This window comes from Talpa europaea (assembly GCF_964194135.1).
Source record: "Talpa europaea genome assembly, chromosome: 8".
In the NCBI taxonomy this organism is placed as follows: Eukaryota; Metazoa; Chordata; class Mammalia; order Eulipotyphla; family Talpidae; genus Talpa; species Talpa europaea.
The window spans coordinates 21,521,890-21,537,562 of NC_140075.1; the positions used below are offsets into that span (position 1 = coordinate 21,521,890).

At 38.4% G+C, this 15,673-nt stretch overlaps 1 protein-coding gene across 2 annotated transcripts in view; it reads right to left on the bottom strand.

Moving 5' to 3' along the window:
- ETFA (electron transfer flavoprotein subunit alpha) overlaps positions 1-15,673 on the bottom strand; it is an 82,535-nt gene that overhangs the window by 19,001 nt on the left and 47,861 nt on the right. For both annotated transcript variants that reach the window (XM_084239976.1, XM_084239975.1), the window contains one exon: positions 1,772-1,837. In XM_084239976.1, the coding sequence (XP_084096102.1) occupies positions 1,772-1,837 (66 nt within the window). The remainder of the gene's footprint in view (positions 1-1,771; positions 1,838-15,673) is intronic.

Below are 15,673 nucleotides of genomic sequence, written 5' to 3' on the forward strand. Positions count from 1 at the left end.
GTGGTCAGAGACAATAAGCAATGGTTTCAATATGAGCACCAGTCACAAGGATAAACATTTTAAATTATAGGTAAAGATCTGCATCAAGGTGTTTCTCTTCTGGGACCAGGTAGCCTGAATTGCTGCTACTAGTGGGGATTTAATTAATGACAGTTAATGATTTTCCCATAGGTCACCTAGTCAAACATCTGACAGTTTAATCACCTGAAAGCTTTTCTAGCCCACTACATACAACTTATTTTTTTTTTAAAAGATTTATTTATCTATGCATACAAGAACTGGGTACAGGCCAGAGGTGCAGGGGGTGAGAGGATTCACCAGAGACAGAGTGGGGAGTAGAACAAGCAGATCCACTGAAATACACTGCTGAGGGGAGCAGCGAGCGAGACAGGAGAGGTCTGCTTCGCCATGTGGGTTGTTCCCTGGCCGTCTGGGGATCAAGCTTGTGCTGCAGAGGCTGCGGATTGCTTCATAGTGCTATGCTTAACCCCTTACGCCACCAGGGAGGCCCTATATACAACTTATTTTTAAAGAAAGAGTAAATACTGTAGGCAAGAAGGGGCCTCGCTGGTAGCACAAGGGGTTAAGACGCAGCACTATGAAGTTATTGGTAGCCACTGCAGCATGAGTTCAATCCCTGGCCAGGGAGGTGACCCACATGGCGCAGGAGACCTCTCCTGACTTACCCGCTGCTCCCCTCAACAGTGTATTTCAATGGATCCGCCTGTTCTGCTCCCCACTCTGTCTCTGGTGAATCCTCTCACCCCCACCCCCACCTCTGGCCTGTACCCTGGTTCTTGTACGCATAAATAAATCTTTAAAAAATAGTAATAAAAAAAAAACAGTGGGCAACAAACCACAAAGCATTTAAGAAGATTTGGGCTGGTTACAAATTTCCAAATTACTGAAAGAATATTCCTGATTTATCAACCGGAAATAACTATGGTAAAATCTTGCTTGCATCCTAAAGCTCTCTTTATATGGTTTTACAAATTTATGCTTTCCTTCCTTACAGAGCTTTTAAAGAACAGATCTGTATCCAACAACACTAATATATACAAAGTTCAAAAAGGTGCTTTCATTACATGGACTCATTTGATACAATAATCAAAGTCAAATTCTCTCAAGTATACCATAATGCCATTAAAAAAGCAGGAGTGTCAAAGGCATCTCTGACTTCATGAAAGACTAAGTCCATAATTCAAACTGTACACATGAATTAATGTGTCATATTCTGAAATAAATGTTCAGAGTCATTACACAGGACTTCCAGATAGAGTCCAAGTAATAAGTTAAAATCAAATGTTCCTTCTATCTACTGCATTTTTGACAATTACTGAGGTAGTGACACCCAAAACATGTCAGTCACACCCAAGAAGAGGGGTCTTGCTAAGGGTGCAATGATACGGAAGGAGAATGAGCAGACAGAGAATCAGGGATCAGAACCTCATGGCAGGTCTGCTTCACATTTTCTACACTTGGATTATCAGTTTTGAAAGGATTTCTCTGAGAAAGGATTGAGGCGCATGTCCTATGGTGAGCGAGCAGGGGAGTCAGGGCTCAGGCTCAGGCCTCTTACCATAACACAGCAGTGCCACTCCCACTCATGACGTATCTTCAGGCAGTGAACAACAGCTTCTGTTTCTTTTAGTTCCTAGATCTGTGATGTGAATGGTTTAATATATATACTGTAACTACATGGAAAGAGTGAAACCTGTATTTTAAAATATGAGAACTTTTCCCCTAAGCCTCATTATTGTTGTATTCTTACCTTGCTGTCCTTCATCCCAGCTAAATGTTGGATGGCTCCAGATATTCCCACGGCAATATAAAGTTCCTGAAACAAGAGACCACATAGTTAATTTGTATTTGTATTATATAATGCTTTCCAACATGTTTGCTATTAGCAATTCAAGTTTTAGGCTGAAAAGGTATTTTTTTTAAATAGGTACAATATATATTACTTAATTTATACTTCTCTCATACCCTGAGTTCCCTAACTCATTGTGCTCTTTTCCCTCTGATTTCCTATAGTGGTGGTATAATATGTTAATAGTGATAATCATTTAGCAGTAACTATGTGTCAGCCATTGTGCTTAAGCATGTTACATCAACTGTTTCATTTAATGTCACTACTGTGTCTATGCTACTCAATTGGATATCACACTTCAACTCATATACTCTATATATCCATGGACAACATGTACACAATGTATATCAAAATGTAAGCACACATAAGCTTGTAAACTAGCACATACTGAAATACATTTTGACATAGTTGTTTGCCTTCTCATAAAAGAATATTTGTTAAAATGGTAACCAGTATATATTTATTAGATTTCATACTTACAAAAACCAAAAATACAAATCAGTCTCAAGAGGTTCTAAAAAACTCACTCTCTCCCTGCCCTCAAAGTTAAAGATTTAACAAGATCTCAAAGGCACACACTGAGCCTTTATTATTTCGAGCATCTAATAAAAGTGCCACCTCACTATAGTTTCTAAATAAATGCTGATCATATTTGTGCTTCTTTCTGCACCTCTGCCTCCAACAATTACAAAAGGAATGATGACTGCTATTCTCTGTACCCTTACCTAAAAATGTTAAAGTATCCATGTCTGAAAATGAAGTCATTGTGGAAAACTGATTTAACAAGTGCCCAATTAAAAGGGTTTAGCTGATCCATTCTGTCTATAAATATAATTTAAATTTCAATTGAAAAACTTGTCCCATAGCAAACTAAAATATGGGACAAGTAGCTAGGGGGTTCACCTACTATGACATCAGATTGACAAAATGGTTCTATCACAATTACAGTACAATTTCTCCTAAATATGAATAAATATGGAAGGCACTGAAGATGACTTTGTGACAATCAGTTTTATTAGAGGGCAGATATTTCTAAATTAATGACAGTAGTAGTCCCACTTTGTTTTCTGTACTGCCCATGACCTAATTTAACAACTGTTCACTCCAAAATAAGAAAGCATTTTAAGTAGGTCTGGGATAATGTCATTGCCACCCAGTACTATGATTTTTCATAATATCTAAGCACACATGGCCATATACAAGTCAATTTCCCTTTCTCTCAGTTTCCCCAAATGAACACAGAGTATAGCAACAGCATTGAATGGAAGTTTTTAACAAGTTCCCCAAAGCCCCCTGGTAAGCAGACAGAGCTGAGGATCATTAAAACAGAGAGATGATCCTTTAGCTCTTGTGCAGCTTGAAGCCTCTACTCAGCACACTGCTGGTATGTACCTGGGTTTTATCTTTAAAAGTGTTCGGTTGTTTCTAGAGCAGTAAGATGCTACCAAGTACACTACAAAAGGAAACAATCTAGTCTCCAAATTCAATTAAACATTTAAAAGTGAGCAGGCCTGATTCAACTTGCTTTACAGTTATCATCAAAGGCCTGAAGATAAGTAAGAGCAACTTGTCCTAAAGAAACCATCTTAAGGTGGGGAGGTATACCACAGAAAGGAAAACATATGGGTGAGAATAAAAGGCAACCAGCCCTATGCACCATGATTCTATCTGGAATATATCTGCTACATCAATTATAGCCATATAAAATTGGACAATGTAATCAAGTCCTGTCCTTTAATGGTCTCCAGACTAGACACTCAGAATGAATGATAAGTTTTCTTTGAAAAAGCACTACCATTCCATTTCCTATTTAAGATTCACAGATTACCTCGACTGATAATTCTAACATAGTTTCAGTTTATTCTGACTAGCGTTTCTTTCATAAAAGGACATTCATTAAGGGCCTCCCCGGTGGCGCAGCGGTTGAGCGCTGGGTTGCGAAGCTGCTCCGCGGCCTCTGCGGCGCCAGTTCGATCCCCGGCTGCTCCCCGGCCACAGGAGGAGGGTCCCACACGGCGCGCAGACCTCTCCTGCCGCCCGCTGCTCCCCTCAGCAGTGTACTTCGGTCCTTCTGCCTGCTCTGCTCCCTGCTCTGGCTCTGGTGAATTCTCTCACCCTCCCGCGCTTCTGACTGTACCCAGTGCTTGTATAAACAAAACAAACAAACAAACCAGCAAACAAATAAATCAAGCATGCCTCTATAAAAAAAAAAAAAAAAAAAAAAAAAGGACATTCATTAAGTTGTTAATCAAAATATATTTACTAAATTTTATACTCAGTAAAAGTAGGCCAAAGGAACTGTCTCACTAACTATTCTTTTAAGTAGATTCTCAAAGAAAGCATTAGAAAGAATCGATAGTTCTGAAAATGAATCCTTCTGACATACATACATGTCTACATTAAAATTCAACAAGTCTTAAAAGCTTCTCCATTTGCATCATAAAAAGCTAATAAAAATGTTGATTCACTCTAGCAGTAAACATCTACATAAATATAAAATAGATGAAATTTACTTTCAACCCCCTGAGAAATAAACACCATTGATTTTATCCATAAAAAGTCATCAAGAAATTAACAGATTTGGGGTCAAAACAATCCAAACACAGGAGTCCGAGATCCTGCCTGCCCTTCTGACCAGTGCAAATAGTCCAAACAGATCCACATGACCATCAGGGCCTTATTTTATTATCGTGCCAAGATGGTTCTCTGAATAAATATTAAAGCACTGAAATAATAGTCCAGAAGGAATCCTGGGATCTTGGCTGCTGTTCTGAGATCTGATAGCTCTCAGGCAGGAAGAGAGGCTTTTTTCTCTCTCTCTCTCTTTTTTTTAATAACATGTACAGGCCAATTAAACTAATATTGTTGAATGCTTCCTCATGGTTCAGAAAGCATTTCTGTATTTCAATAATAATAATTAGTAGTACAAAACTCTCCACAGATGCTAATTTATGGGGCACTTTAGATGCTGATTCCCAACAGAACAAGGCAATCCCTGCCCTAAGGCACTTTCCTCTAAATCAGATAGTAAAAAAAGATAATTTGGAGAGAAAATGAGAGGACTGTTGGAGGGGACAACAGCAATTAAGGGTTCAAAAAGAGACAGGGTTCAAAAAGAGGTGGGATTAAAGAAAGGAAAAGATGTGGAAGGAGAAATAGTCCTGGAGATAAAATCCCAGTAGCTTTAGCAAAGAGGAAATCTAGAAAAGTTGTTACAGGGCAGGGGCAGCCCAAACCCCGCAAACCTGCCTACTCTAAATGGGTTCTACCATCCGTCGCATCAACACAAAACATATGAGACTTTAATGGGAAGGCTTTAATACAATTAGGAAACAATACAGGAAAGGCAAAGAATCTAGTTTCTAAATGAAGCACCCACAGTTACCCATCCCCTCGTGGGTAAAAGTCCATCCAAACAGGTCTGGCCCAGAGCAAGGCCCGAAAGCTGCCCCAAGTCTAAAGCATCTTCCAGTGGGGACCCACAGAAAAGGATCAGAAACAACCAGACAAGTCTGGGAGGAGAAGAGCAAGAGCAAAATCAAGACAAAACCCGCACCTCCCCAAGGGTCTCTCACCCACATCTGTGTCACCCAGTCCACGACCAAAAGGCAAACAGTTTCTTCATGCGTCTCTCGGCTCCATGTGCCTCCTCCAGATCTCCTTCTGGCTCTCCATCCTGCTTCCTTCCTTCCTCAGTTTCCTCTGCAGCTTCTCTCCCTGCTCAGCTCTACCCTCCTTTGGGTGGGGCAGGAAATTTGGTACCTCCCCCTTTCCTGGGGACCACACTGTTACAGAGTGAGAGAACAGAGAGACCTACATGGCTGGGAACAGCATGATTTGGTCATTCTGCAATTCAAGAATGGGGACTGGCGGGAAGAAGTCAAGTCATAGTGGTAAGAGAAGTAGAGGTTATTCTGAAATGAAAAGAAGGAAAGCACTTACCACATACTTCAATATAAACAAGAACTGGCAGAAGAATGTACAAATTCCTTTTCCTTTGACAAAACCTAAAAAAAGACTACACAGACTCACTCAAAGGACTCAGGGGTAGAGCTCGAAGTTACTTTATAATTGACTGAGCTTAGAAACTGCTGCATCCAACGTGGCTCAATTCCTGTGTTAAGAACCTAGGTTTAAATCAGTTCTGCCGTCTGCAGATGAATGCAAGGCAGTTACTTAACTTCTCTAGTCTCAGCCTGCTTATCTGAAAAACAGGTACAGTTTATCTAGAACCCATGAGCCATTCATAGGCTGAGGCACACTTGAATATTATTTCAAGCCAGTGAATGACCAGGTGGGTTTCTGGGGTTGTCCCAGGGCCACTAGGTACAGTGACAAAGCGGAAGACTAGTACGAGAGGCAGCAAGATTAAACAATGAGCAATCAACAAAGAGAATCTCATGCCAAAATCTACATGGCAAAAATTCATAAAATTTCAGGTACTATTCAGGCCATTATAGGAGAAACCAAAGCAAACTATTGAAAGCTAAAGGTTCATAGTTAATTTATACTCTGAAAAGAAATGATCAAATTTTTTCTTCAAAAGAGTTATGTTTTGTTCTTAAATCTCTAGAAGGATCTGAAAAATCTGTTCTTAAAAATTCAGGGCTCTCAAAAAACAGTATTTAAATATTCTTAGTCAAAAAAAAATTAAAAAGAAATTTAAAAATACTTGGAACAAAACACCAAAAAAGGCAGAGTATATCAGACGATGTGGCGTGCAGTTAATGGACACTTAGAGCTAAGATTTCAACTCAAGAAGTTGAAAATGAGAGAGTATAAGAAAAACCACTGCATTTATTTGAGCACTATTATTTATAGTTGAAGAAATAAGATCAGAGAGAGTGGTCCACATTCTGGCTCCTCTACTTACCAAACCTGTGTTCTCAAGCAAGTTACTCAATCTCTCAAAAACTCAATCTCCTCATGTGTAAAATGAAGATAAACACCTGCAGCTAATAGGATCGTTGTGATTATTAAATAACAACATGCTGCCAGTGAAGTGCTTACAATAAGTGAGATATTGGGCCTCCCCGGTGGCGCAGCGGTTGAGCGCTGGGTTGCGAAGCTGCCCGCAGCCTCTGCGGCACCGGTTCGATCCCCGGCTGCTCCTTGGCCACCGGAGGAGGGTCCCACATGGTGCGCAGACCTCTCCTGCCACCCGCTGCTCCCCTCAGCAGTGTACTTTGGTCCTTCTGCCTGCTCTGCTCCCCGCTCTGGCTCTGGTGAATTCTCTCACCCTCCCGCGCTTCTGACTGTACCCAGTGCATGTATAGACAAACAAACAAAAAAACATATAAATAAATAATAATAAAAAAAAAATGCCTCTATTAAAAAAAAAAACAATAAGTGAGATATTACTATTACTACATATAAAGTCACTAAATCATTAAAAGGCATAAGAGAGAAAGCTAATGTTTAAATTTTACTTAAAAATGGTAATTATTACTACCTATAGTAAAGGAAAAGCAGTTATTCACTTGATACAATTCTTTTAGGACAGTGCACTGGGAAAATTTCTTTTCATTAATACCTGTTAGTTTCTTTTTTGCATTTAGTACTAGCTATAAAGTTGACATTTCTGAGCAACTTCCTAGACTGTGCTGGCTGGCTTATTTGGAAGTTGGGGTAAATTTTTTGCAAAATTCTAACAGTGCACTGATGGATACATATCCTAGACACAGGTACCAAAACACATCAAAATGGTGATATAAAATTATGTATATATGGAGGCCTCCCTGGTGGTGCAAGGGATTAAGACACAAGCTGTGGAGCTGTCTGCAGCCACTGTAGCACGAGTTCGATCCCCAGCCAGGAAGCTACCCACATGGTGCAGCAGACCTCTCCTGTCTTGCCCGCTGCTCCTCTCAGCAGTGTATTTCAGTGAATCCACCTGTTCTGCTCCCCACTCTGTCTGTGGTGACGCCTCTCTGGCCTGTACCCAGCTCTTGTATGCATAAATAAATAAATCTTTAAAATAAGTAAAATAAAATTTTTTAAATTACATTTTTTCAAAGATAAAAATTTTCAGACATCACTAGAATTCTTGTAGTTCTAATTAGAGTTCAGAGATCAAAACAATATCCTCACAGCTATCTCACACAGGTTAAGAGTTTTACAAAATGGCAAATGCTCTCTTAACCTTTACTCAGAAGACTACAAAAGCACAATCTTTTTTTTTAAATTTTTTTGAAGTTAAAATGATTTTATTTTTTTTTAAATAATAAATTTTATTTTTATATTCCCCATACATTTGCAACCCCCCCCCATTCTGACCCCAATACCTCCCCTCCCGCCCCCCCACTCCCCAAAAACTGTCTCTGGCTCATAGTTGCAAAAGCATAATCTTAAACAGCAACTACTGGAGTTAAAGCACAATACACACACAAGAGAAATGCTAGCTCAGGAGTAAAACAGAATTTATCATAGCAAACAATGAATGTCTCTGAGAAACAGATTTACTGAACAAAATTTTCTAATCATGGCAACATGCCTCGTGGATATTAATATTGCTCTGTTCCATCCTGCTGCACATCTAAAGGGCCAAACTAGTCCCTGTCTGTCAAGTTGTTTAATTTTTTTCTTTTTGGGAGAAGCTCCAAAACACAACTATCTGTGGCTCTATTCTCAATCAGCTCTCTGCCTATATTAGGGTTATGGCTAAACAGCGTCTGACATAAATGGAGGACTGTACCCATACTTTTGTCATGAAACTGAAAAGTATATGCCAGTTATCAGACAATTCCTCAACTAGGAATAGGGTTTTACAGGAATTCAAGATGGGATACTCATCATCAGTTACATGTACTGTTTACAACATGCCAGGAGACACATTTTACTTTATATACATTATATCACTTCACTATGACAGTAACTGTATGGGGTGGAAATTATTCCATTTTATAGAAAAGAAAGCACAGGCTTAAGCAGGTGAGGTGAGCTATCCAAGGCTATACATACCTAGTAAAAGGTTTCTTAAGTCAAATCCTTTGATACTATATTTAGTATTTTCTACTGGTCCACAAAAAAATTCAACATTGTGACAGTACTGATAATATGCTTTAATTGAACTCAGTAGTCTACTAAACTCTAATATATATTTACCTTAGAGAAAAATTCCTGAAACAAGATAACTTAAATTCATATATAATAAAAAGGATCATCAATTTTAGCTAACATTAATCTTATTTACTATTAAAACTTTTTGTTTCATTTTATAATTCTACTGTGGTATTCTAGTACTGGTTTACAGTACTGTAAGTGATTCAGAGATTTAAGATCACACTTCTTCAGATGTATTATACCGCACCCCACCCATCACTAAGGCATCCACAGTCCTCTACCATAGCTCACTATGCCCCTCCCATTTTTGGTCTCCCCACTTTACCCACTGCTGGTAGACTCAGTGTCACAGTCAAGATTTCTAGGGTTTGTTTTTGTTTTACTTTACTAATTTTTATTCCATATTATTAAAAGTATAAGTTTGTGCATTAGCTCTGAGCTTCTTATCATGAATAGGGATATAAGCTACACCTTGTAGAGTAATCACTACCAACCATTTGCATGACCATTAGGACTCCACTAGTGCACGTCCTCCCCATACATGAACCGGCTACAGGCCCTTAAGGAGTCAGACTCACAGAAGAGGTAAAGCTAGGAATATTTCTTGTTTGTTACATAACGGTTAGTGGCAGTGGTCTAGAGACAAAGCCAGAAAATTCATTTAGAAGTGCACTAAAGGTTTCTCACACCTACGTCAGGGTTTAACAGATGTTCCCAGTGCTTGCTTATTAGGCACAGAATATGCACCCTGGACATTTTAGTCAAAGATTCTTTGAAATCTTGGGCCTCCCCTGGTGGCACAGGGGTTGAGCGCTGGGCTGCGAAGTTGCCCACAGCCCCTGCAGCGCCGGTTCGATCCCTGGGCGCTGGCGAGGGTCCCACATGGCGCAGCAGACCTCTCCTGTCGTGCCCGCTTCTCCCCTCAGTGTATTTCTTCAGCCTGCCTGCTCTGTTCCCCGCTGTCTCTGGTGAATCCTCTCACCCTCCCGCACTTCTGACTGTACCCAGTGCTTGTATAAATAAATAATTCTTAAAAAAAAAAAAAAGATTCTTTGAAATCTTAAATTCATTCTTAGATATGTTTCTTCATGTTCTTTCTACGCACCACCTCTTCAAGTAAATGTCTTCACAACTAGCTTGTAATAATATGCCCAAAGCAGACAGCATATACTTCATTATGTACCTATTTTTGTTCAAATGTAAATTTAATAACCCAGTTGCTCAAATACAAAGTATTTCTCCCTCTCTCTCTATATATATTTTTTAAGATTTGTTTATTACTATTTTTTTTTTATTTATACAAGAGCCGGGGTACAGACCAGATGCACAGGAGCTGAGAGGATTCACCAGAGACAGAGCGGGGAACAGAACAGGCAGAGCTACTGAAACACACTGCTGAGGGGAGCAGGGGGCGAGACAGGAGAGGTCTGCTCACCATGTGGGTTGCTCTGAGGCCGGTGGGGATCAAACTGGCGCTGCAGAGGTTGCGGACAGCTTTCACTGCTGTGCTCAACCACATGTGCCACCAGGGAAGCCCTCAAAATATATTTTTTAAACAAAGATATTAGTGATCTTCATTTCAAAAATTCAAAAATTTTAATGTGAACCTGAAAAAGTGAAATTTCAGCTCTTGACCTTTTAGTACTGTTTTTTAATTGCAGGCGCTTATTACATAAGATATAGGAGAGCTGAAACAAACAGTTCTTAAGAATATTTTCAGAAACAAATTTTTAGTATTTAACCACTCTGCAATTAGATGTTCAGTATTTACCTAATTAGATTCTATACTACAAACTCTTATTTTCAGTAGTAAGAAATACTCCTCAAATATACTTAGAATGACAGAAAGCTCAATGACAAGTTTATGGAGAAATAATTGGGAATATGGCATCAAAATATTTAGATATTACAAAGCTTTGCATTTTGAGAGGTCAAATAAAAAGTCTATCATTTTATCAGTAAGGTTTTTAAACTGATCTAAGTCAGACAGAACACACTAATTATATGTCTATGTAGAATTTTGCCCTAGTAAGAAACCTTTGTGGGCCTCCCCGGTGGTGCAGCGGTTGAGCGTTGGGTTGCAAAGCTGCCCGCGGCCTCTGCCGGTTCGATCCCCGGCTGCTCCCCGGCCACCGGAGGAGGGTCCCGCGTGGCGCGCAGACCTCTCCTGCCGCCCGCTGCTCCCTTCAGCAGTGTACTTCGGTCCCTCTGCCTGCTCTGCTCCCCGCTCTGGCTCTGGTGAATTCTCTCACCCTCCCACGCTTCTGACTGTACCCAGTGCATGTATAAACAAAAAACAAACAAACAAACAAATAAATAATAAATAAATAAAAACATGCCTCTATAAAAAAATTAAAAAAAAGTTTAAAAAAAAATAAAATTATTAAGATAATTTCTATGGCAGGAGAGCTGGTGCGAGCTACAAAGAAGGAAAACAATTTGGAAGTTCTTCATAAAACTGCCATATGACCGCAATAGTACCTCAAGACATATACCCAAAAGAATTGACAACAGGCACTCACACAGATTCTTGAATATGAGTGTTCACAGCAGCACTCACAATAAGCAAAATGTGAAAACAACTACCTGAGTATCCATCAAAAACTAAATGGATAAACAAAATGTTTACGAATACAATTGAAATATTTTTCAGTCATAAAAAGGAATGAAGTTCTGACACATGCTACAATATGGATGAAATCTGAAAACATCCTAAATGAAATAAGACAATCACAAGAGGCCAAATACTATATGATTCCACCTTTATGAAAGAGCTAACAGACATAAAGTAGATAGGAGCTACCAGGGTTGGAGGGAATAGAGAGTTCTTGCTTACTGGGCAGTTTCTGTTCGAGGTGATGAAAAACTCTGGTTATAAATAGTGGTGATATGTAATTAATGTCGTTGAATACTTAAAAAAAAGCTACAATGGCCATTGCTGTACTTTATCAGAAAAACAAACCATTAAAATGTCATTATCTTAACAAAAATCTTCATGTAATTCTTCATCTTCAAATAACTTAATTCTAGAATCTTGTGGTCTTGTCAATTACCAAAAATAAATAAATTACCTAATATTTAAAAAATAACAATCACGAGAGACCAGGTACAAGATTTGTGGGAATTTTCTGTTCTATCTTTGTAATTTTTCTGTAAACATAAAACTGACTTTAAAATAATCTATTAAAAATAAAGCAACCAGATTGTGGTTACATACAACCAAGTTACATAAAGATTCCCAGAAGCACCTTTTGAAGTTATAAGAATTTGAGTACAGGGTCTCCCTGGTGGTGCAAGGTTTAAAGTTTCAGCGCTATAAAGCTATCACTAGCCACTGCAGCATGAGTTCGATCCTTGGCCTGGGAGCTAACCCACATGGCGCAGCAGACTTCTCCTGTTTCACCTGCTGCTCCCCTCAGCAGTGTATTTCAGTAAAACTGCCTGTTCTACTCCCCACTCTGTCTCTGGTGAATCCTCTAACCACCACCCCCCCAACACCTCTGGCCTACACCCCAGTCCTTGTATGCATAAATAAATAAAAATAAATCTTTGAAAAAAAAGAATTTGAGTAGAGCTGAAAATACAGAAAAAGGAAGTACCTAAAAGAAAAATAAAATAATAAGTTTATTATCCATCAAACCTAACTAAAGACTCTCTAAAGTAATCTCACTTTAAGGAAAAACATCCTTGCTACATCAAATGTCATTTCCCAAATTTTTTTTCAGACTAAATTTAGTTAATATTAAAACACATAATTATATTAAACTAAATTATTACAATGATCTTTTATAGAAGATCTTAGTACTTACATCTTTGGCCCTAGAGTGAACACAAGGGTTAAATTACACATGCTTAATGATCAGTTACCCACTGAATACACATCTCACTGTAGTTCAGTATCTTATATCCTATGACATTCATTTACATACTTGTATCTGTAGGTATACGTAAAAAAATTAGTTTACAGGTGAAATAAACAAAAATACAGTTAGAGTAAGAACAGAGATTTGAAATAGTTATTTTCCCTTAAGTTACCACACCAAGACCAGCCACAAGGATTTGCTCTACTCTTACTGATTTCATGCCAGCTATTGACAGATGTTCATTTATCACAAAAGTGGCATGTTTTTAAACAGCTATAAAATATATGCAAAAGGAACTCAGTAGATTCTCCAAAACTTAAAATTTTAACTTTATATATAACATAACGTATAAAAAACTTCCCTCTCTTGGTCCAGAATAAAAGTTTAAAGAATCAGTTTAATAAAAATTAGCTGAGAAAATAAATCGAGGGCCTCCCCGGTGACGCAGCGGTTGAGCGCTGGCTTGCGAAGCTGCCTGCAGTCTCTGCAGTGCTGGTTCGATCCCCGGCCACCGGGTGAGGGTCCCACATGGCGCGCAGACCTCTCCTGGCGCCCGCTGCTCCCCTCAGCAGTGAACTTCATCAGTCTGCCTGCTCTGACTCTGGTGAATTCTCTCACCCTCCCGCGCTTCGCTTCTGACTGTACCCAGTGCTTGTATAAATAAAGTATAAATAAATAAATCTTAAAAAAAAAAAAAAAGGAAAAGAAATCGAAAGTATAATTAGAACTCAAAGATACAATCAGAACTAAATTGGACAACCAAACAATTTTATACATCCAAAACACAGTTTATAAATTCTAGAACTTCTCCTTTGTCATTTTAAGCTTCATTGTAAGGGCTTTGATCATCCATGTAATTACCGTTAAGAAGCATGCTTAGGGTGTTTTCTGGACTATAGGTCCATGCAGCATTTCTTTTTGTTCTCTTGGGAATAGAACATCAATTGCTTTCAGCTAAATGCACTCACATATGAATATTTTAGTACAATTTAATGCTTCTATACCAACCCCAAAGGAATTGAGCATCAATTTGTGAACACAGTTCTCTTTGACTTAAAAGCCAAGTTAGATAATGCAGTATGAAAGGAGTTGTCAATCTTTAGCTTTTTAGCAAGTCAGAAAAGCAGTCCATAAATTCGGTCCCAGCTGTATACAAATAACTCTATAAAGTTTGTTTGCAGCAGACTTTTCAACATTAGTGAATTTTCAAAAGTGGACAAAATTTCTTGTCTTGATAAATACTCTCAAAACTGCTTCTTTGCTTCTTCATCTGTTAACTATTAACCTCCATTAATAGGAAAATGGGTGAAGTGTGATATATTTATATAATAGACTACTACACATCAAAGAAACACAAGTGAAAAAATGTTACCTACGTCCATTAGTATGGATGAGTCTCACAACATAAAACTGACTAAAGTAAGGGCAAATAATATATATAGTAGGTCACTAATGACAGAAAGCTTTAAAAAATATACAAAATAATATTTTAGTATACATGCTGCCAAATACATTTATTTATTGATTTAGTGTGTATATGTATATATATACATTTGTATATATTTATTACATTTGCTAGCACCAAACTGCTTTATCCATCAGTGCTTCCTAATGTTTTTATATCCGCACACAGAAAATGGTAGTATGTATGTGCTACATTGGGCTAAATGAACAAGGCTACTCATGTACTGTTACAAAGGCTGAAAGACTTAACATCTCAGAACATTTGTAAACCATTCATAGTACTCAAGTTGGAAAGTTCAGCTATGTACTATTTAGGAAGCTGTAGATACACAGTGAAAATGTGTATTCAAAACCAAAATGTATTGAATAATCATCAAATTAGTAATAGCTACTCTTTAAGGGAAGAAAGGAATATGCATTCAAGAAAGAACACACAGAAGCTTTCAAATGTATTCCAATATTGTTTCTTAAATTTGGTGGTAAAGACAAAGGTGTTTAAGGTATTATTTTCACAGAAAATGTGTATACACACACACACACACACACACATATAAAATAAAAAGAATGGGAAGCAATGTGAATTTAGTAAACATAAGCTACTTGTTCAAGCTGAGCCTAGCAAGAGATGACAGGAGTGGTAGATAGTGGGAAAGGGGAGGCTGTTGGGAAAATGAAGGATTTTCTTTTTAAGGTTATAGAAAAGGAACAAGCAGAGAGGGAGAGGCTCTAGACCCAGAAAAAGGGGACATGGGGACAGGGAGATAACTAATGGAATACTGTCCCAAAGGAGGAAGGAAATTACAGAATCCACAGGTCGGGTAGAAATATTAAATAAGAAAAGAATCACCTATTTCTTTGGTGAATATACTTGGGTTTTTGTTTTGTACTGCTTTGTAAAGAGGGCAATGAGGGGACCTGTGAAACAGAAGGAAAGATCAGTGTCTGAGACAGAGTCAGTTAAATGATACTAAAGAAGGGATTTTAAAATGCGATACAGTTTAAAATAACAAACTAGATATACCAACAGAGCAAAATCAAAAATCAAAATTCAGTTCCAGAAAATTTATTTGTGGAGAACGGTTTAAGGTTATGCAATTCACCAATTTCTTCTAGGCAAGTGGTTTCAAATATTTCAGGGGCCTCATCATCCTGCAGAGGAGCCATAGGGACTCACTCAGAAAGCTAAGAAAGGGAAAAAGCTGAGGGAGTGGCACCCCACTTCAACTCCACTTTTTCTTTATACGTGGGGCTCCCTGGTAAGATTTCATTTAAGGAAAGGTTCTCATTAATCTGAAATTATACCCAAGAAAAAACCAGACCAGCAGGCCTAAAACCAAATGACTGCTTATGGAAATGCAGTGAAATACTAGGCAAAGGGCTAACATTGAGACATTATAAAAAAATAGCCCTATGA